The sequence below is a fragment of the Berghia stephanieae genome, chromosome 10 (assembly GCF_034508935.2).
Source record: "Berghia stephanieae isolate SIO BIC M18660-M18661 chromosome 10, UCSD_Bste_1.3, whole genome shotgun sequence".
In the NCBI taxonomy this organism is placed as follows: domain Eukaryota; kingdom Metazoa; phylum Mollusca; class Gastropoda; order Nudibranchia; family Aeolidiidae; genus Berghia; species Berghia stephanieae.
Genome location: NC_088369.1, coordinates 39,371,845 through 39,396,844, shown reverse-complemented (window position 1 = coordinate 39,396,844; position 25,000 = coordinate 39,371,845). Strand labels below are relative to the sequence as shown.

At 37.3% G+C, this 25,000-nt stretch overlaps 1 protein-coding gene across 2 annotated transcripts in view; it reads right to left on the bottom strand.

Moving 5' to 3' along the window:
* LOC144981109 (uncharacterized) overlaps nt 1–25,000 on the bottom strand; it is an 89,277-nt gene that overhangs the window by 9,754 nt on the left and 54,523 nt on the right. For both annotated transcript variants that reach the window (XM_078929239.1, XM_078929240.1), the window contains exons 29-37: nt 23,875–23,970; nt 23,271–23,360; nt 16,796–16,929; nt 15,145–15,307; nt 13,623–13,820; nt 12,018–12,203; nt 10,317–10,450; nt 7,557–7,701; nt 3,887–4,012 (exon numbers count right to left, since the gene is read on the bottom strand). In XM_078929239.1, coding sequence (XP_078785365.1) covers nt 3,887–4,012; nt 7,557–7,701; nt 10,317–10,450; nt 12,018–12,203; nt 13,623–13,820; nt 15,145–15,307; nt 16,796–16,929; nt 23,271–23,360; nt 23,875–23,970 — 1,272 coding nt within the window. The remainder of the gene's footprint in view (nt 1–3,886; nt 4,013–7,556; nt 7,702–10,316; nt 10,451–12,017; nt 12,204–13,622; nt 13,821–15,144; nt 15,308–16,795; nt 16,930–23,270; nt 23,361–23,874; nt 23,971–25,000) is intronic.

The window sequence follows — 25,000 nt, the reverse complement described above, 5'->3', positions numbered from 1 at the left end:
ACACATAAAACTGTGTGTATCCATGAACGTTTATAGTCAGGTTAATACAGTTCAGTGAGCATTACTCATAAACGCGGATGGCAAAAAACAATAACAAAGACCTGAGTGACGTCATCTATTGAATTCACCCGGTGTACCACGCGAGAAAGAATCTACCAAAAAAAAAAAGACTCTAGAGTTAAATTGGCGTACGCGAGGCACACTTTAGAGTTAGTCTCGTGGCCTCGTAATAACGCATAGTAACTTAGTAACGGATTCTAAACTATCGGATCAATGGCGGACGCCCTTATGAAATACGTCTCCGACGAGTATAAAAGTGTATCCAGAGGAAGAAAAACATAAATTTGATCATGATTTGACTTTTATACATTCTGATCACATGACATGTGAAAAATTTCTAGCCAGCATGAAGAATAAAATTACCGATTTTCTTTGTTTAGAACCAAGCTGCTGGTTGCTGGGCGGACGTGACAACAGACTATTGAATCCAATTGGGTCTCCTTCCATTGTTGTCAATAAATTATCTAAACTATGGCACAGGGTTCATCATCATCATCATCATCATCAAGTGCAGGCCTGTTGCAGACATCGGCCATCATGTCCCTCCAACCATATCTGTCCTCAGATCTTCTCAATAGCTCGATTCCTGTTCCTCCTCCACCAATCCATTTGTTCAGATTGTCAATGTAATCTATCCTCTGTCTCCCTCTTCTTTTCTTCCCAGCAACTTTACCCGTAAGTACAATCTTTTCAATACCTTTTTTTCTGTAAATTTTAACTGTCTTTTTCTGATGGTGTTTACCAAAGTTGGTCGTACTCCAATTTCTTTTAATACCTCCTCGGTTTTTATCTTATCTTTCCATGAGATTCTAAGAATGCGTCTATAAAACCAAATTTCGGCTCAAATAAACTCAATTCTTACTATCTAACAGTCCCCGAAATAGTACTATTTTGAGGAATGTGTGTTTGTGGGTAGGGGGGGGGAGGGAGGGGGGGGGGGAGGGAGGATAGCATTTATACAATGAATGAATAATTAGGCGGATGGTGAAAAGGTTTGAACTGAAATATTGCCAAGTTTAGTTAGAAGGTCAATTTTTGTCAAAACTGAGTTCATTTCTTAAATGATTAAATCAATCCTTTTTGTACATCTTCGGGAACTATCAAAGCTTAATTTCACTTCTAAATATTTTTACAGCTAGTCAAGTTGAAAAAGGATAAAATTTGAGAAAAGTTGCTGGATACCTTTCCCATACATCTGACTATAACTTCATGAAAAATCACCCGATTTACTTCAAATAAAGATTAAAATTTTCTGTAGAGCATATATTCTTTCAGAAAATGTAAAAAAAAAATGCAAATCCAAAGTTTTCACCTTCCGACTGATTACGTCATCTCCCCCCCCCCCCCCCTCCGCCCCCCAACACACCCCCAATATACCCCCACCATCCGGAAGGACTCAGTAATCAGATATCCATACACATTGCTCAAGTCGCGATAAGAGGGAGCAAAAGTGGAATGTCAAAAAAAAAACTGGTTCCAATTTCATTGGCAGTGTAAAGCCATCCTTCCGGGGGGGGGGGGGGGGGGGGGAGACTAGATACATGCCTTGTGTAAATAATAAATCTTCTGGTTAAAGAGTGATGGCATCTTATTCATTCTAGTCTAAATAATATATAGATTATTATTATCATTCTCACCATCATCATCATCATCATCATCATCATCATCATCATCATCATCATCATCATCATCATCATTATCACCATCATCACCATCATCATTATCACAAAATAGAAATAATAATAATAATAATAATAATAATAATAATAATAACTAATAATGATAATAATAATAATAATAATATAATAATAATAATAATAATTAATAATAATAATAATAATATAATAATAATAATAATAATATAATAATAATAAATAATAATAATAATAATAATAATAATAATAATAATAATAATAATAATAATATAATAATAATAATAATAATAATAATAATAATAATAATAATAATAATAGTATAATAATAATAATAATGATAATTAATAATAATAAAATAATAATAATAATAATAATAATAATATATAATAATAATAATAATAATAAAGAATAATAATTAATAATATAATAATATAATAATAATAATAATAAAATAATAATAATAATAATAATAATAATAATAATAAATAATAATAATAATAATATAATAATATATAATAATAATAATAATAAAATAATAATAATAATATTAATAATAAATAATAATAATAATATAATAATAATATAATAATAATAATAATAAAATAATAATCAATAATAATATAAATAATAATAATAATAATAATAATAATAATAATAAATAATAATAATAATAATAATAATAATAACAATAATAATAATAAACTAATAATAATAATTATATAATATAATAATAATAAAATAATAATAATAATAATAATAATAATAATAATAATAATATAATAATAATAATAATAATAATAATATAATAATAATATAATAATAATAATAATAATATAATAATAATAATAATAATAATAATAATAATAATAATAATGATAAATAATAATGATAATAATAATAATAATAATAATAATAATAATAATAATAATAATAATAATAATAATAATAAAATCAATAATAATGCTGGTCGTCAATAAAGATCACCCATCCTCGCTGTCTTTGGTCCTATTATCCCCAGAAGTTGCTATGTGGTCTAGTGGTATGACACTCGCGTTCGGATCGGAATATAATATCGCCTAACAGGCGCCATGTCCTATCCTGCATGTTAAGCGTTGCTGTTGGCCAGGGACCCCTTGTAAAGCGATTTGATCACGTTTAGTGGATATCGCGCTACTTAGAAGGTCATTTTTAAGAAATATTTTCTATATGTTACCCGCCGTCTCAAAACGGTATTTTGTCGGAACGAACCAGATGCTTAAAAGCTGAATTAATATAAACTGGTCAAAAATATAAATTGTTGGCATGAGAACCCTAAAATATGGTATCCATTCTCCTCAATAAAACATACAAACTCAACACAAGTCTGATATTTCTGGCTATAAATTCAATTTTCAACATCTTAACCATCGCGACTTAATACCGTTTTGAGGCAACTGGTCACATATTAGTATTCCGATGAACTGGTTGATATTCACACTTCCAAGGAGTTTGGAATAGAAAAGTAGAAGGTCTGTCTTTTCTACCTTGGGTGGTTTTAATTGGATTTGTGCCGCTATGTGGTCTAGTGGTATGACACTGGCTTTCAGATCGGAAGGTCCTGGGTTCGAGCCTCGCTCGGCGCATAGTTGAGTCCTTGGAAAAGACTCTTTACTGACATTCTCTCACCGTACTCAGGTGTAAAATGAGTACCTGGCCGTTAACAGCGTTGTCTTTGTCCGAAAAATTGTAATATCGCCTCACAGGCGTCATGTCTCGTCCTACATGTTAAATGTTGCTGTTGACCAGGGACCCCTTGTATAGCGCTTTGAGCACGTTAAGTGGATATTGCGCTATATAAAAGCTCAATTATTTTTTTTTTATTCAATAGTCTGATGTCACGCCTCCCGGCAACGGCGGCCATCTTGGTTCTAAACAAAGAAAATCGTTACTACTTATTCTTCATGCTGGCTAGAACTTTTCATATGTCTTGTGATCAGAATGTGTAAAAGTCAAAAACATGATCAAATTTATGTGTTTTTTTCCCCTCTGGATACGCTTTTATGCTCGCCGGGGAAAAATTTCATACGGGCGTCCGCCATTGTTCCGATAGTTTAGAGCCAGTGTTACTAAGTTACCATGCGTCATTAGGAAGGAAGTGACGTTACGACTGTTGAAGAGTATTTCAGTCTTACCTAGTTCTCCCTTTCGACTACGTCCGTTGGTCCCGTCGTCACCACGGTCACCCCGTTGGCCTTTGAGTTGTTCGGGATTTTGAACCACGTTCCCGGGACCTTGTAATCCCGCGTCTCCTTTAACGCCTGCAATGGAATATGAAAAAGGGACGGAATTAATAGGAGAATTATTTTTTTTAAGGGGCAGCGTGGCTCAGCGGTACGGTCTTTGCTTCGTACCCAAAAGGTAACGAGTCGCGATCACCCGCCGCTGCGTTGTGTAGCCTTGAGCAAGTCACCTTGCCCTAGCTCACTTTGCGGCGCTGCACTGCGGCTGACACCTGGGTTATTCCAGTCTTCCCTTGGAATAGACCCTAAAGACAAATTTCCCCTTTGGGATGAATAAAGAGAATTTTGTTTATTTTATTTATTTTTTATTTATTACCTGACAGATAATTAATATTGTGGAAGATATAGACAATGCTTGATATATAGTATACTACTACTACTACTACTACTACTACTACTACTACTACTACTACTACTACTACTACTACTACTACTACTACTACTACTACTGCTGCTGTTACTACTACTACTACTACTACTACTACTACTACTACTACTACTACTACTACTACTGCTGTTACTACTACTACTACTACTACTGCTGTTACTACTAATACTACTACTACTACTACTACTACTACTACTACTACTACTACTACTACTACTACTACTACTACTACTGCTGTTACTACTAATACTACTACTACTACTACTACTACTACTACTACTACTACTACTACTACTACTACTACTACTACTACTACTACTACTACTACTGCTGTTACTACTACTACTACTACTACTACTGCTGTTACTACTACTACTACTACTACTACTACTACTACTACTACTACTACTACTACTACTACTGCTGTTACTACTACTACTACTACTACTGCTGTTACTACTACTACTACTACTACTACTACTACTACTACTACTACTACTACTACTACTACTACTACTACTGCTGTTACTACTACTACTACTACTACTGCTGTTACTACTACTACTACTACTACTGCTGTTACTACTAATACTACTACTACTGCTGTTACTACTACTACTACTACTACTACTAGCTAACTACTTACTACTTACTACTATACTACTACTACTACTACTACTACTACTTACTACTACTACTACTACTGTAACTACTACACTTTACTACTACTACTACTACTACTACTCTACTTACTAAACTACTAAACTACTACTACTCTCTTACTACTAACTACTTACTACTACTAATTACTATACTACTACTACTACTTACTACTACTACTACACTACTACTTACTACTACTACTACACTGACACTGTACTACTACTACACTTTACTACACTACTACTTACTAACTATACTCTACTACTAACTTACTTACTACTAACTACTACTACTACTACTAACTACTACTACGTACTACTACTACACTACTACTTACTTACTACTACTCTAATACTACACTACTACTATGTACTACTAACTACTACTACTACTACTACTACTACTACTATACTACTACTACTACTCTTACACTACACTACTACTACTACTACTACTTACTACTACTACTACACTACTACTAACTACTATACTACTACACTACTAACTACTACTACTACTACTACTACTACTAACTGCTGTTACACTACTACTACTACTACTCTGTACAACTATACTTACTACTCATTACTACTACTACTACTACTACTACTAACTACTACTACTACTACTACTACACTACTACTACACTACTTTACTACTACTACTACTCTTACTACACTACTACATAAAACTACTACTACTACTACTACTACTACTCTCTACTACACTACTACTACTAACTACTACTACTACTACTACTACTCTTACTAACTACTACTACTAGCGTTATACACTCTACCTCACTAACACTACACACTCATCTCTTAACTACTACTACACTACTCTCGTACTAACTACTACTACTCCCTTACTACAACATCTACAACTACTACTACTTACTACCTTACTACTACTACTTACGCTGTACTACTACAACTACTCTTTACTACACACACTACACTACTACTCTACTACTACAACTATCTACTTACTTACTACTACTCTACTACTACACTACTACTACTAAATACTACTACTACTACTACTACTACTAACTACTACTACTACTTACTGCTTTAAATATACTACTACTACTACTCTACTACTACTCTTATACTACTACTAACTACTACTACTGTTACTACTACTACTACTACTACTACTACTATACTACTACTACTACTACTGACTACTACTACTACTCTTATACAATACTACTACTACTACTACGCTTACTACTACTACTACATACTACTACTGTTACTACTAACTACTACTACTACTACTACTACACTTACTACTACTACTACTATCTTTACTACTACTACTACTACTACTACTACTACTACTACTTACTACTACTACTACACTACTAAACTGCTGTTACTACTAACTACTACTGCTGTTACTACTACTACTACTACTCTACTACTACTACTACTACTACTGCTTACTACTTACTGCTAACTACTATACTACTCTGTTACTACTACTACTACTGTCTTACTACTACTACTACTGCTGTTACTATACTACTACACTACTCTACTACTACTACACTGCTACTACTACTACTACTACTACTTTAACTACTACTTATCTATACTACTACTACTACTACTAACTGACTAACTACTACTTTACTACTATACTACTACTACTTACTACTACTACTTACTACTACTACTATACTACTACTCTACTACTAACTACTACTGTACTACTACTACTACTGACTTACTACTACTACTAACTACTGCTGTTACTACTACAACTACGTTTACTACTACTACTATACTACTACTCTATACTACTACTACTACTATACTACTAACTCTACTACTACTACTACTACTAACTACTACTACTACTACTAGCCTTTACTACTCTGTACTACTACTACTACACTCTATACTACTACTACTACTACTACTACTACCCTACTATAATACTACTACTACTACTATACTACTACTACTACTACTTACTACTGTTACTACTACTACTACTACTTTACTACTACTACTACTGCTGTACTACTACTCTAGCTAACTACTACTACTACTACTACTACTACTGATTCTACTACTACTACTACTCTATACTACTACTACTACTATGCTACTACTACTACTACTACTAACTACTACTACTACTTACTACTACTACTTACTACTACTACTACTGTTACTACTACTAATACTCCTACTACTACTACTACTTCTACTACTACTACTACTAATACTACTACTCCTAATACTACTACTACTACTACTACTACTACTACTACTACTACTACTACTACTACTACTAATACTAACTACTACTACTACTACTACTACTACTACTACTACTACTACTACTACTACTACTACTACTACTACTACTACTACTACTACTACTACTACTACTACTATTAAAACGAAATACAATATCACCCAAAGGTAAAAAAAAAAAAACCTACCCATTCCGTTTTATCATTTCACATAGTGTATTGGAAACTCAACAAACCTTGTTCTCCCTTAAAACCGGGTGAACCGATTCCTCCTTTAAATCCTGGCACTCCAGGGTACCCTTTGGAGCCCTCCGTTCCGGGTACACCTTCTCTGCCTGGCACTCCCCTGGAGCCGGGGTCCCCTTGCATACCTTTAGGTCCCTGTGATGAGACAAAAAAAAATAAAAAATAAAAAAGAAGAAGAGAAAAATGTAACCCGCATTCTAAATTCGGTATTACATACGGCAGGGAGATGGCGGGTGGAAATGCTTGAGTATTTATAGGTGACCCGTCGTCTCAAAACCGTATAATGTCGGAACGAACGAACCAGATGCTTAAAAGCCGAATTAAATGTTAAAATATGTCAAAAATATAAATTGTTGGCATTATTACCCTAAAATGTGGTATTCATTCGCCTCAATAAAACATACAAACTCAACACAAGTCTGATATTTCTGGCTATAAATTCAATTTTCAACTTCTTAACCATACCGACTTAATACCGTTTTGAGGCGAATGGTCACATTTCTGGTTATTAATTCAATTATTACAACCTGAGCAGTCCCGACATCATAGCGTTTGGAGGCGACTTGTTGATTCATTTACCCATCATCCAATTACCTATCTATCCATTCATGTATCCATCTATCCATCCACCAATCATCCATTCACGTACCTAACTATCCATTCATTAATCCATCTATCCATGCGGCTATCCACCCATCATCCATTCAACAATCTATCCATTCATTGACCCTTATATCCATAAAGCCATCCATCCCTCCATCCTACATCGATCCATCTTGTACCTATCTCTTCAAACATCCATCTATCCATTCAACTATCCATCCATCCATACATACATCCATCCATCTAGCCATCCATACATCTATCGCTCTATCCATCCAACTATCCAGTTATCCATTCACCCATCCACCATCCACCCATCCATCCATCCATTTGTCCATTTGTGACCCTTCGCCTCAAAATGGTATTAAGTCGGGATGGTTAAGATGTTGAAAATTAAATTTATAGCCAAAAATATCGGACTTGTGTTGAGTTTATACGATTCATTGAGGAGATTGGGTACCATATTTTAGGGTGCTAATGCCAACAATTTATATTTCTGACCAGTTTTAACATTAAATTCGGATTTTAAGCATCTGGTTCGTTCCTACATAATACCGTTTTGAGACGATGGGTCACATTTATGTATTCAGCCATCCACCAGCCACCTATCAATCTATCCATTCAGCCATCCACCACCCATCAATCTATCCATTCAGCCATCTACCCACCCATCAATCTATCCATTCAGCCATCTACCCACCCATCAATCTATCCATTCAGCCATCTACCCACCCATCAATCTCCATTCAGATCTCCCACCCATCAATTCCATCAGCCATCTACCCACCCATCAATCATCCATTCACTTCAGCCATCTACCTCACCATACCACATCTATCCATTCACAGCCATCTACCCCCCACCCATCAATCTATCCATCAGCCATCTACCCACCCATCAATCTATCCATTCAGCCATCTACCCACCATCAATCTATCCATTCAGCCATCCACCACCCATCAAATCTATCCCATCAACCCATCTCACCCACCCATCAATCTATCCATTCAGCCATCTACCCACCCATCAATCTATCCATTCAGCCATCTACCCACCCATCAATCTATCTCAGCATTACCACCCAATCATCCATCACCATCTCCCACCCATCAATCTATCCATTCAGCCATCTACCCACCCATCAATCTATCCATTCAGCCATCTACCCACCCATCAATCTTCATCCATTACCACCCATATCTACCCTACCCACCCATCAATCTATCCATTCAGCCATCTACCCACCCATCAATCTATCCATTCAGCATCTACCCACCCATCAATCTATCCATTCAGCCATCTACCCACCCATCAATCTATCCATTCAGCCATCTACCCACCCATCAATCTATCCATTCAGCCATCTACCCACCCATCAATCTATCCATTCAGCCATCTACCCCACCCATCAATCTACCATTCCAGCCATCTACCCACCCATCAATCTATCCATTCAGCATCTACCCACCCATCAATCTATCCATTCAGCCATCTACCCACCCATCAATCTATCCATTCAGCCATCTACCCACCCATCAGTCTATCCATTCAGCCATCCACCCACCCATCAATCTATCCATTCAGCCATCTACCCACCCATCAATCTATCCATTCAGCCATCTACCCACCCATCAATCTATCCATTCAGCCATCCATCAGCCGTCAATCTATCCATTCAGCCATCTACCCACCCATCAATCTATCCATTCAGCCATCTACCCACCCATCAATCTATCCATTCAGCCATCTACCCACCCATCAATCTATCCATTCAGCATCACCACCACATCAATCTATCCATTCAGCCATCTACCCACCCATCAATCTATCCATTCAGCCATCTACCCACCCATCAATCTATCCATTCAGCCATCTACCCACCCATCAATCTATCCATTCAGCCATCTACCCACCCATCAATCTATCTATTCAGCCATCTACCCACCCATCAGTCTATCCATTCAGCCATCTACTCACCCATCAATCTATCCATTCATCCATCTACCCACCCATCAATCTATCCATTCAGCCATCTACCCACCCATCAATCTATCCATCTATATATACAGTCATCCATCCATCCATCCATACATCCATCCATACATCCCTCCATCCACCCATCCACCTGTCAATTCATCAATCCATACCGGAAGTCCTGATCGTCCTGGTCCCCCTGGAACTCCATCTAGACCCATAGAACCAGGTAGCCCGTCATCTCCTCGTTCTCCGTCATATCCGGGGCTTCCTGGATTGCCCGCCATACCCTTCTCTCCATCACGGCCTAGAGGACGAATACGATGGAAAGGAGGTATAATTATTCATAATAAATGGAAAAAAAGGGGGGGTGGGGCACATGTAAGATGAAAAAGAAGTATCATTTTTAAGATAAGATGGAAAGGAATCATAACTATTAAGATAAGATTTAAAAAGTATAATATATAAGAGAATATAAGATGGAAAACGTATAATTATAAAGATAAGATAGACAGGAAGTATAAGTATAAAAATAAGATGGAAAGGAAGTATAATTATCAGGATAAAATCGAAAGGGAGTATAATTATAAAGATAAGATAGAATGGAAGTATCATTATAACATAATGTGGGAAGAGAGTAAAGATAATAAAGTATATGTATGGAAGTATAAATGATAACATAATGTGGAAAGAGAGTATAGGTAATAAGATAAGATGGAAAAGAAGTATAATTATTAAAATATGATGGAAAGCATAATAATATGATTAGACGGAAAGGAAGTATAATTATCAAGATAACGTGAAATGGAAATATAATTACTAAGATACGAGAGAAACGAAGTACAATTATCAAGATAAGATGGAGAGGAAGCATACATGTGAAGATAAGATAAAAAGAAAGTATAATATATAAGAGAAGAGAAGATGGAAAAGACGTACAATTATAATAATAAGATGGAAAGGGGAGGGGGCACATTTAAGATGAAAAAGAAGTATCATTTTCAAGATAAGATGGAAAGGAATCATAACTATTAAGATAAGATTAAAAAGCATAATATATAAAGAGAATATAAGATGGAAAAAAGTATAATTATAAAAATAAGATAGAAAAGAAGTATAAGTATAAAAAATAAGTTGGAAAGGAAGTATAATCATCAATATAAGATGAAAAGGATGTATAATTATCAAGATGAGATGAACAGGATGTGCAATTATTAAGATAATATGGAAAGGAAGTATAATTATTAAGACACGATGGAATGGAAGTATAATTAGTAAAATGAGATAAAAAAGGAAGTATAATTATTACTCTAATTACTCATCTCAAATTCACAAAGCAAATGAGCTCGGAGATGACCAACGACAGCAATACGTACCTCTCACTCTCGATAAATTTGAAACAAACTCAATGACGAAACCAGATAAACATGACTGGCAGAGTTGTCAAACATCAGAAAAGGGCATAAGACAGAGACAGTTGGATTACCTTCACCACATGAATAAAAAGGATGACCGAAGCTGTGAAGACGGATGACATCGAAGAAAAATAAAATTGAGCTTTGATATAGAGCAATATCCACTAAACGTGCTCAAAGCGCTTTACAAAAGGTCCCTGGCCAACAGCAACACTGACATACCTGTAGAACTAGACATGACGCATGTAAGGCCATATTACAATCTTTTTTTCCGACAGAGACAACGCTGTTGACCTGAGTACGGTTAGAGAATGTGAGCAAAGAGCCTTTTCCAAACCTAGGACCTTGCAATCCGAAAGAAAGACATTGTCATACCACAAGACCACCTTGCCGTCATATTATACCAACGTTCAGTAGAAAAATGTAATTTTCAATGTGGACCGTGTCCATTCAACTCACCAATAAGCCCATCCAGGCCAGGATCTCCAGGGAAGCCCTTCTCTCCGGGGAAACTGTAACCAGGGGTGCCCTTCATTCCGGGGAGCCCAGGGAACCCAGGAATGCCATCTTCGCCTTTCATGCCCTGATAACCGTTTAAGCCGTCAAGCCCAGGAAGTCCGTTCGGTCCTGGGTTTCCGGGGCGCGCTAGAGAATTGGAGACAGTAGTAGAATTGTTAGAATATCTGGAGTTATGAATCATTCAATTTACTGGTACAAAATAAATAAACAAAAATATTTAACCCCAACGTATACGATCTAAGTTTTATTTTTTAAATTGACACTTTCATAGCGAAGAGTGAGTTTCGTTTTGTAGACTTCAAAAGAATAAATTTCCTCATTTTTATTCTGTGTGACAAACTCAAAAGTCTCCAAACGATATTTGCTAGGAGTGAACTCAATGCTGAAAAATGAATTTATATTCATAATCACTGGATTTGCAAGATTTTAGCTCTTTGCATTTCACAAAAGGACAGTCACTCTTTATGATGAATTACGTGTATATTAATCTCTCTCATTCTTCATAATTGTCACTTAAGAAGCGGTTTGAGTCCAATGATTAGGTAAATCCTTTTAAAAATTAATTTTGAGAATATGCTGGAAAACTATATTTGATTATCTTAGAAATAATATTATTGAAGTCCAGCTTCTTAAAATAGACTATAAAGGCATGAAAAACACAGTCAAAAAGGGTACAGATTGAGATTATGGTGGAAAACGATATCTTATTATCTTAGAAATAATATAGAATTATTATTATTATTATTATTATTATTATTATTATTATTATTATTATTATTATTATTATTATTATTATTATTTATTATTATTATTATTATTATTATTATTATTATTATTATTATTATTATTATTATTATTATTATTAAGATTATCGCTAAATTGTTTAAGTAAATCACCAGATATGAAATGGGTTTTTTTTTTCTTATTGAAAGAAACTGTACCTTTTGTATAAAATAACGAATAAAAATACACAATTATTGTCATACTTTGAGCTCTAAATTCATTTTCTTAGCATTGAAACTCGCTTTATTGTCGATCGCCTCCAAATCTTCGGACTGGGACGCTTTGGCAGCTTCTCTGATTTGTTGAGTGGGTTCTTTCAGCTGATGAAGGTCTGCTGCGATGGATCTCAGGTGTTCTATAGATAGTATGAGCTTGGTTAAGAAGCTCATAACATTGCCATCCGGAAGTATAACGGACCAACACACAAAACTGTGTGTATCCATGAACGTTTATAGTCGAGTTAATGCAGTTCAGTGAGCATTACTCATAAACGCGGATGGCACAAAACAATAACAAAGACCTGAGTGACGTCATCTTCGAACTATCTATAGCCTTTTCACATTTCAGTTCTTGTGAGTCATCTCGGCGCTTGAGGTCCGTCTTTATTGATCGTAGTGCATAATATGCTTGTTGTGGGTTTGCCTCTGTGTTTGTTATGTCCGTTTGGTGTGAAGAATAACGCCATTGCCTAATTAGCATTGAAAGAACACCGAGATAATTCTACTGTTTAAAGACACACATCAAAAATGTTTCAATTCTTACCTCGTGGTCCTGGAGGACCCATAAGGCCAGGTGGTCCGGGAAGTCCCTTGTCTCCAGCCATTCCACGAACTCCAGGGAAACCGTCTTGTCCTGGAGGCCCATCCGGACCTCGTTCTCCAGGGAGTCCGGGTAATCCGTCCAGACCATCATCTCCGACCATTCCAGGCAGTCCTGAGATTCCGTCAACGCCGGGCAAGCCTTGGGTCCGAGGGGAACAAAATTTGAGAATTATTTTTTTTTTTTTGTAAAACTTGAGCTTTAATATAATATGATAGCATTAATATAACATTATACACTAAATGTGCTCTTTCTTACTTACTTATCCGAACCAGCGACCACCTGAGCTCTAGCCCTTCGGTCTTGTGCCATGACGTAGAAGTTAGACGTTTTTTGTAGTTGTTCCAAGTGACTATAAAGTGTGTTACTGATGCTTGGATTACTAAATTATGTGCTCAAGGAGCTTTACAGAGGGATCAGAAGCCGACAGCAACACTTGACAAATAGGACGGATCGTGGCGCTTGTGAAGAACTATATAATTTATTTTCCCCACAGAGACAACGCTGTTACTGACCAGGTAGTCATTTTACAGTGCGATGAGAGAATGGTGAGTAAAGAGAACCTTACAGCTAAATGTGAGTAAAAAAACCTTACAGCTAAATGCACTGAGCGATTGTGAGTAAAGAACCTTACAGCTAAATGTGGTGAGAGAATGTGAGTAAAAGAACCGTACAGCTAAATGTGGTGAGAGAATGTGAGTAAAAGAACCTTACAGCAAAATGTGGTGAGAGAATGTGAGTAAAGAACCTTACAGCTAAATGTGAGTAAAAAAAACAAAACCTTACAGCTAAATGTGGTGAGAGAATGTGAGTAAAGAACCTTACAGCTAAATGTGGTGAGAGAATGTGAGTAAAAAAACCTTACAGCTAAATGTGGTGAGAGAATGTGAGTAAAGAACCTTACAGATAAATGTGAGTAAAAAAAAACCTTACAGCTAAATGTGGTGAGCGATTGTGAGTAAAGAACCTTACAGCGAAATGTGGTGAGAGAATGTGAGTAAAAAAAACCTTACAGCTAAATGTGGTGAGAGAATGTGAGTTAAAAAACCTTACAGCTAAATGTGGTGAGAGAATGTGAGTAAAGAACCTTACAGCTAAACGTGAGTTAAAAAAACAACCTTACAGCTAAATGCACTGAACGATTCTGAGTAAAGAACCTTACAGTTAAATGTGAGTAAAAAAAAACTTACCGCTAGATGCACTAAGCGATTGTGAGTAAAGAACCTTACAGCTAAATGTGGTGACAGAATGTGAGAAGATAAGGGGGAGAATACAGAGGATGAGAAACGAGAGAGATAGAGAGACAGAGAGAGAGAGAGAGAGAGAGAAAGAAGTAAAGAAAGAGAGAAAGAAAGAGAGAGAGAGAGAGAGAGAAGTAAAGAAAGAGAGAGAGAGAGAGAGAGAGAGAGGGAGAGAGAGAGAGAGAGAGAGAGAGAGAGAGAGAAGTTCCACATTAATATCTCACCATCGTCACCCTCAAATCCCTGTTCTCCTGGTACACCGTTTCTTCCAAACAAACCGTCTTCGCCCATGACGCCTGGTTCACCATCATATCCTGGAACACCAGGTTGGCCTCTCTCTCCCTTTGATCCTGGGTACCCAGGTCTTCCGTCTCTCCCGATTTCTCCCTAAATAGACGAAATGGGAGAGGATGTTTAAAATGATAAAATCTTAAGCATTAAAAAAAGACTGAAGCATTTATATCGCGCAATATCCACTAAACATGCTCAAAGCGCTTTACAAAAAGTCCGTAACCAACAGCAATATTTAACATTGAGGACGAGCATTGACGCCTGTAAGGCGATGTTACAATTTTTTTCGCACAGAGACAACGTTGTAAACCGCCAGGTACTCATTTTACACCTGAGTACTGTGAGAGAATTTGAGTAAAGAGTCTTTTTCCAAGGACTCAACTATGCGCCGAGCAAGGCTCGAACCCTCGGACCTTCCGATCCGAAAGCGAATGTCATACCACTAGACCACATAGCCGCACAAGGTTTAGGGTTTAGGTTTGTTGAACGTAATCGCTAACTTGCTAATAATTTTGAACGTCGACTTTACACAACCATTCAATCCTGAAAGTCTGGACAGGGCAACTTAGCCATTGCAAGCCGGTCTCGTATTCAAGGACAGGGAAGCCGTCAAGTCCCGGGCTTTGTCCACACACACGCTTTCGTTCTCTCTTTCACACACACACACACACACACACACACAAAACTTGAACTTTTATATTGCGCAATATCCACTAAACGTGCTCAAGCGCTTTATAAAGGGTCCCTGACCAACAGAGACATATAATATAGGACAAAACCTGACGCCTGTTAGGCGATATTACATTTTTTCCCCGACAGAGACAACGCTGTTAAAGGATAGGTACTCATTTTACACATGAGTTCAATGAGAGAATGTGAGTAAAGAGCCTTTTCCAAGGACTGAACTATGCGCCGAGTGAGGCTCCTCGAACCGAGGACCTTCCAATCCGAACGCAAGTCCAATTTCACAAGACCACATAGCCACACACACACAGAAAGACAGACAGACAGACACACACACACACACACACGCACACACACATGCACAAACAATTTTCCCATGATCAGATGGATAGGCTCTCCCTTCAAGAGAGGAATGCACATTCTTTACCCCCCCCCACACACACACACATACACACACACACACGAAGGACGAAAGGAAAACGAACTCGAAGACGAAAAGGGAGAAGAAGAAGAAGAGGAAAGAGGAGGAGGAGGAGGAGGCGGAGGAGGAGGAGGAGGAGGAGGAGGAGGAGGCGGAGGAGGAGGAGGAGGAGGAGGAGGAGGAGGGAGGAGGAAAAGAGAAGAAGAAGAAGAAGAAGAAGAAGAAGAAGAAGAAGAAGAAGAAGAAGAAGAAGAAGAAGAAGAAGAAGAAGAAGAAGAAGAAGAAGAAGAACAAGAAGAAGAACAAGAAGAAGAAGAAGAAGAAGAAGAAGAAGAAGAAGAAGAAGAAGAAGAAGAAGAAGAAGAAGAACAAGAACAAGAAGAAGAAGAAGTAGAAGTGCACACACCCCATTCCACGCCTCCCCTGATATGAAGGAAATAAGAAGAGACAATTATGTTGAACTTCGACCTCCCACTTACAATCATCCCTGAGAGTCCGGGCAGGCCATCACGGCCTGGTAAACCAGCTTCGCCGTCAAGACCTGGGTAACCGTCACGTCCAGGAGCTCCGCCAAGACCAGATTCTCCTTTCATTCCAGGACGACCGTTTAATCCTGGAAGAACAACGAGGAAATCATTTTTAAAACAAAACAACTTGAACTTTTATGTGGTCTTGTGGTATGACACTCGCTTTCGGATAGGAAGGCCCTGGGTTCGAGCCTCGCGCTCGGCACATAGTTGAGTCCTTTGAAAAAGGCTCTTTACTCACATTCTCTCACCGTACTCAGGTGTAAAATGAGTACCTGGCCGTTAACAGCGTTGTCTTTGTCCAAAAAATTGTAATATCGCCTAACATGCGCCATGTCCCGTCCTACATATTAAATTTTGCTGTTGACCAGGGACCCCTTGTGCTTTGAGCACATTTAGTGGATATTGCGCTATAAAAAGCTCATTTAACAATTTTTTTTTAATATAGCGCAATATCCACGAAACGCACCCAAGCGATTAACTAAGGGTCCCTGATCAATAGCAACACGTAACCTTGTAGACAGAGAGAGAGAGAGAGAGAGAGAGAGAGAGAGACATGACGCCTGACAGAGACAGCGCTGTTAAAGGCGAGGTACTCATTTTACAACTGAGTAAGGTGAGAGAATATGAGTTAAGAGCCGTTTGATAGACTCAACTATGCGCTGATCGAGGTTCAAAACCCGGTCCTTCCAATCCGAAAACGAGTGTCATACCACAAGACCACATTAGCAGTAAATAGTGGCCAGCGAAGCCGACCGTGATATTTGAATTTGAATTATAATAAGTTTAACGTATTAAAAAAGTGAGATAATAATATAGCAAATGCATGCACAACATCACCAGCACAATCACAACTACCACCATGCAGCACCATCAGCAACACCAGGGCGATGATAACCAGCATAACCATCTACATCACCACGAGCATCACAACAACAGAGCACAATTATTATTACCACTTCAACCATAATCACGACCAACATCACCAGCACCACAAAGATAACCAACATCACCAGCACCACAAACATAACCAACATCAGCAGCACCACAAACATAACCAACATCACCAGCACCACAAACATAACCAACATCACCAGCACCACAAACATAACCAACATCACCAGCACCACAAACATAACCAACAGCACCAGCACCACAAACATAACCAACATCACCAGCACCATAAACATAACCAACATCACCAGCACCACAAACATAACCAACATCACCAGCACCACAAACATAACCACCAGCAACACCACTACAAACATAACCAACATCACCAGCACTACAAACATAACCAACATCACCAGCATCACAAACATAACCAACATCACCAGCACCACATCACAAACATAACCAACATCACCAGCACCACAAACATAACCAACATCACCAGCACCACAAACATAACCAACATCACCACCACAACAAACATAACCAACATCACCAGCACCACAGACATAACCAACATCACCAGCACCACAAACATAACCAACATCACCAGCACCACAAATATAACCAACATCACCAGCACCACAAACATAACCAACATCACCAGCACCACAAACATAACCAAAATCACCAGCACCACAAACATAACCAACATCACCAGCACCACAAACATAACCAACATCACCAGCACCACAAACATAACCAACATCACCCGCACAACAAATATAACCAACATCACCTGCACCACAAACATAACCAACATCACCAGCACCACAAACATAACCAACATCACCAGCACCACAAACATAACCAACATCACCAGCACCACAAACATAACCAACATCACCAGCACCACAAACATAACCAACATCACCCAACATCACCAGCACCACAAACATAACCAACATCACCAGCACCACAAACATAACCAACATCACCAGCACCACAAACATAACCAACATCACCAGCACCACAAACATAACCAACATCACCAGCACCATAAACATAACCAACATCACCAGCACCACAAACATAACCAACATCACCAGCACCACAAACATAACCAACATCACCACCACAACAAACATAACCAACATCACCAGCACCACAAACATAACCAACATCACCAGCACCACAAACATAACCAACATCACCAGCACCACAAACATAACCAACATCACCAGCACCACACACATAACCACCAGCAACACCACCTAAAACACGGCAACCACAATCACAATCATTGCTATTTTAAACTATTTGAGTAATTTTTAAAGTATTTTTTACTAATGTATTCTAAAAGGAAGTGGTTATTCAGTATCAGATACTGAATAGTGCTTTTCCACTATTCAGTATCCACAAGGAACTCTTTTCTATAGAGAGAGTGAAAAGTGCGACAATCTCGGTTGAATGTAAATAAACTGCTGACTTACTTCCAGATTGAATACGTGCAGTAACTGACAGCCCGATTCAAAGTTGTAAAAATATTTTGATCGTAATATTTAAATTTCTGCTATTGTGCAATTAACATATCTAGTTCAAAATATCAAAGTAAGAGTGGCATTCAAATACATTTTTAAATGTCTAAATAGACATGATTAAATGTCACTAAATGTTAAGTGACACCATGGCTTGGTGGATATAAGCTGTTTGACTCTGAGCTTAAGGTTCGAGAGTTCTAATCCCGGCTGGGATTACTTTTTTTTCCACCAATATTTTAAAAATTCCTTCTATCTATTGATATTTTTTAAACTTTTGTTTTAATAATTTTATTTGCTTGTAATATGCTTTAATGTTGATATTATACTATTGTTCTTCTTTTTATTATTATTATTATTATTATTATTATTATTATTATATTATTATTATTATTATTATTATTATTATTATTATTATTATTGTAATCGTCATCATCATCATTATTATTATGATTATTATTTTTTTTAATCAAGTAGTTGGGGTAATTTAATCAGTTATCGATTTATTACGAATATCTTTTATGTGTTATAATCTCGTTGTTTTTCATTGATGTGCTCTTCTATTGTTCATTACTTTTTAAAATCTTGCTTTTTTTTGTTTGTCTCATTTGTTGTTGTTGTTGTTGTTGTTTGTTTGTTTGTTTGTTTGGTCATCTAAGACAAACCCGATTCATTATAAATATGTGGCCAGACTTTCTGCCATTTTTAATTGAGCGATGTACTTCCGTGAATTAATTGCCGTATTATATTAAAATTTACGTGATAATGATAATAATAATAATAATAATAATAATAATAAATAATAATAATAATAATAATAATAATAATGATAATAATAATAATAATAATAATGATAATGATAATATAATAATAATAATAATAATAATAATAATATAATAATAATAATAATAATAATAATAATAATAATAATAATAAATAATGATATAATAATAATAAAATAATTATCATAATAATAATAATAATAATAATAATAATAATAATAATAATAATAATAATAATAATAATAAATAATAATAATAATATAATAATAATATAATAATAATAATAATAAATAATAATAATAATAATAATAATAGATACTGAATATTAGACTACAATTGACATCTATTTACTGAATACACGTGGTATTTTTAGAGGTGTTTCTTTTTTTACGAAACACGCCAGGAAGTAGGCAACAGTGGGGAGTGAACCTGGGACTGGGTTTCGTAAAAAAAAAGCAATTACTTTTTTTTACGAAACCCGACAATATCCGACAAAGTTATGGAAAGAAAGTAGGCAACAGTGGGGGAGTGAACCCGAGACTCAGGGAAGTGTACACTATTGGGGAGTAAACCTAAGTCTATGGATTTTCGACAGCTTTTGGCGGGTTTCGTAAAATGTAATTGCTTCATTCTCGTCTGGTACCCACCTCCCATAGTCCGGCTTCATTTCCCACTGGTATCCATCTTCCATAGTCCCAGGTTCATTTCCACTGTTAACCTCTTCTCACAGTCCCAGGTTCACTCCCAACCGGTGTGCACTTCCCTGAGTCCCGGTTCATTGCCCAATGGTGCCCACTTCCCATAACTTTTGACAATATCGGTAGGTTTTGAAATAAAAGTACATTCTGAGCTCCCTGTCCACTGGTATGAACCTCTCGCAGTCCCAGGTTCAATCCTCATTGGTGTCCGAATCCCAGATTCACTCCCCACTGCTGCTTGCTTCCCATAACTTTGTCGGGTTTTGGCGGGTTCCGATAAAAAGTAATTCCCCCTTTCCCTTGGTCTTGCTTTTTTACAAAATCCAGAGTCCCAGGTTCACTCCCCACAAGTGTACACTTCCCTGAATCACAGGATCACCCCCTACTGTTGCCTACTTCAATAACTTTGTCGGATATTGCCAGGTTTGTCGGGTTTCGAAAAAAAGTAATTGCTTTTATATGAAACTCGCTGAAACCCGCCGAAAACCAGAGTCTCAGGTTCACTCCCCATTGGTGTACACTTCCCTTAGTCTCACGTTCACTCCCCATTATTTGCCTACTTTCCATAACTTTGCCCCATTTTGTTGGGATTTGGCGCATTTCGTAAACAAAAAGTAATTGCTTTTTTTTTCCTCCAAAACTCACCGAAAACCAGTCCCAGGTTCACTCCCCACTAGTGTACACTTCCCCGAATCTCAGGTTCACTCCCCACTGTTGCCTACTACCCATAACTTTCTCGGATATTGCCAGGTTTCGTCGGGTTTCATAAAAATGTAATTGCTTTTATATGAAATTATCTGAAGCCCGCCGAAAACCATAGTCTCAGGTTCACTCCCCACTGGTGTACACTTCACTGTCTCAGGTTCAGTCCCACGCTTTGCCTACTTTCCACAAGTTTGCCGCATATTGTCGGGTTTCGTAAAAAAGTAACCCCCTTCCCCCCCCCCCCCCCCCATTTTGTTACTGCTGTTTTACAAAACCCAGAGTCCCAGGTTCACTCCCCACTGGTGTACACTTCCCTGGTTCTCAGGTTCATCCCTTCCTCCCCCCCCCTCCCTTACACACTCACACACACACACACACGCTGCCTAACTCCCATAACTTTGTCGGATATTGCCAGGTGTCGTCGGGTTTCGTAAAAAAGTAAAATTGCTTTTTATTACGAAACCCGCCGAAACCCAATCCCAGGTTCACTCCCCACAGGTGTACACTCCTCTGAGTCCCAGATTCACTCCCACAGCTGCCCTCTTTGTCAGGTTTCGGAAAAAAACAACACCGTATTATAGTACAAAACCACTATTGAGTATCAGATACTGAATAGTACAAAACCACTATTCAGTATCAGATACTGAATAGTGGAAAACCGCTATTCAGTATCTGATACTGAATAGTGCAAAACCACTATTCAGTATCAGATACTGAATAGTGCTAGCCATTCTAAAATGTAGTTCGGTCCTCAAACTTGAGGTTTCTACAAAACAAAGATGATGATGAAGAAGAAGAAGAAGAAGAAGAAGAAGAAGAAGAAGAAGAAGAAGAAGAAGAAGAAGAAGAAGAAGAACAACAACAACAACAACAACAACAACAACAACAACTACAAGAACAAGAACAAGAAGAAGATAAGAACAAGAAGAACAAGAACAAGAAGAACAAGAGGAAGAACAAGAAGAAGATCAAGAACATGAAGAGCTACAACCAACACCACAGCAATCACAAAACACCACCAGTATCATCACATCCATAATTACCATCTACACCAACATCACAATTATACCAATTAACTGCACTCTAGAAAAACACATATTTAAAGATTAGGCCAGTAAACTCGTCCTTCAAATCTCGATCGTTTTTAATGACCATCATCTTGGAAAAAAAACAACAATTCCTAGCCTGGGGCCTCGCCAGGCCCACTCAGGTTTGAGAGTTTTTGTTGTTTTGTTTTTTTGCCAAGATGTGGGATATTTAAATCGATTGAGATTTGAAGGACGAGTTTTCTGGCCAAATCTTTAATAAATACGTGTTTTTCTAGAAGAGTGCAGTGGCAGTTAAATGGTATTAATTGTGATGTTGGTGTAGTTGGTAATTGGATTCAGTAGTCTGTTGTCACGCCGCCCGGCAGCGGCGGCCATCTTGTTTCTAAACAAAGAAAATCATTACTTTTTATTCTTCAAGCTGGCTAGAACTTTTCATATGTCTTGTGACCAGAATATGTAAAAGTCAAAACATGATCAAATTTATGGGGTTTTTTTCCTCTGGATACGCTTTTATGCTCGCCGGAGAAATTTTTCATACGGGCGTCCGCCATTGTTCCGATAGTTTAGAGCCAGTGTTACCATGCATCACTAGGAAGGAAGTGACGTTACGACTAATCAATCCTATTATGGATGTGGTGTTATTGGTGGTGTTTTATGGTTGCTGTGATGTTGGTTATAGTTCTTCATGATTTAACACCAGCAGCCACAACCTTCACCATCAATGCCACCACGAGTCTCCTCAACAACAACAACAATCTTACCGGCATCCCCTGGTTGTCCTTTCTCTCCGTCCACTCCGTCCAGCCCAGGCAATCCACGCATGCCAGGAAGACCAGGCAACCCAGGGCGACCTGGCAACAAATAGAAACGTAGACGTTCAGAGTTCAGAGCCATAAGGCCATGGAGTCGATGTATATCTAAGTTTCTATAGCGTTATAGTACATGAACAAAAGCAATTACTCGCCATCATTTGGATAGGAAGATAATATAAATACTTTACTGTCAGCTGTACAGAAACAACTTCTACACTAATATCGTTATTACTTCTACAACTACAGCTGTTACTATCACTACTAGAATGCTACCACCATAACTACTATGACTACTACTACTACTACTATTACTACTACTACTACTACTACTACTACTACTACTACTACTACTAGTACTACTACTACTACTACTACTACTAATAATAATAATAATAAGAAGAAGAAGAAGAAGAAGAAGAAGAAGAAGAAGAAGAAGAAGAAGAAGAAGAATGATAATAATATTAATAATAGCAATGATAATATGACCAGTTCTAACACTACTACCACTGTAACAAATATACCACTGTTACCACTTCAATTTCTATAAACTCACCGGGCTCTCCAGCAATGCCATCTCCTAATTCTCCTTTGATGCCAGGCAAACCAGGGAATCCAGGAAGGCCAGACTGACCTTTGACCCCGGGTCGACCTTCGCGAAAGTAAAGAAATAGAAGGTCGTATTTAAAAGGGGAGAGAACACTGGGCAACAAAACAAATTAAATGGTCATATCCGGGTAAAATCGTACAATGAGAAAAAGACAAATGCAATTTTTAGGGCACCTAAATCGACATAAATGTAATGAACAGCTTGCTCTCACAGGAAAGATTGAAGGTAAAAAGAGTAAAGGTAGACCAAGAAAAATATATTTGAATAGATTGAACAGCTGGGTGACAAGGACAGAGAAGAGTAATATGTGACCCATCGTCTCAAAACAGTAATATGTCGGAACGAACCAGATGCTTAAAAGCCTGATTTAATGTTAAACTGGTCAAAAATTGAAATTGTTGGCATTAGCACCCTAAAATATGGTATCCATTTTCCTCAATAAAACATACAAACTCAACACAAGTCTGATATTTCTGGCTATAAATTCAATTTTCAACATCTTAACCAACCCGACTTAATACCGTTTTGAGGCGAAGGGTCACATATTAGTTTCCTGAGGTTATCTGATCAGAGAGATGAATGGCGTACCATGATCACCGATGTCTGGCATAGACTTGGTATTTGAAGAAGAAGAAGAATCAGGGTAAAAGTATTGAAGTAGTTTCGTCATTCAAGTACCAATCTAGGCTGTCATTTTAGCGCATCGGGATCTGGGTCTCTTGCAAAATGTACACAGGAAGTAACAAACTCATCCAGGAGAAATTTCCAGTATAGGATCAGTAAAGGTAAAGGGGGGGGGGCGACACTATAGGGTCATTTTTTTTATTTGATGAAATGTCTCCGTCCCCGATATAATCAGTCGCATGGTGAAAATTGTTGCTTGCATTTTAATCTTTATTTGAAGCAAATCGGGTGATTTTTCATGAAGTTATGGTCATATGCATGGGCTAGGGTGGGAACCCCTAGTTTGAGAAAATCACTTCCCAAGATGACAAGAGCTGATATTATGTATAATAATTGCCTATTTTAATAATTAAAATAAAATATTTAGGAGTAGAATTCAGTTTAAATA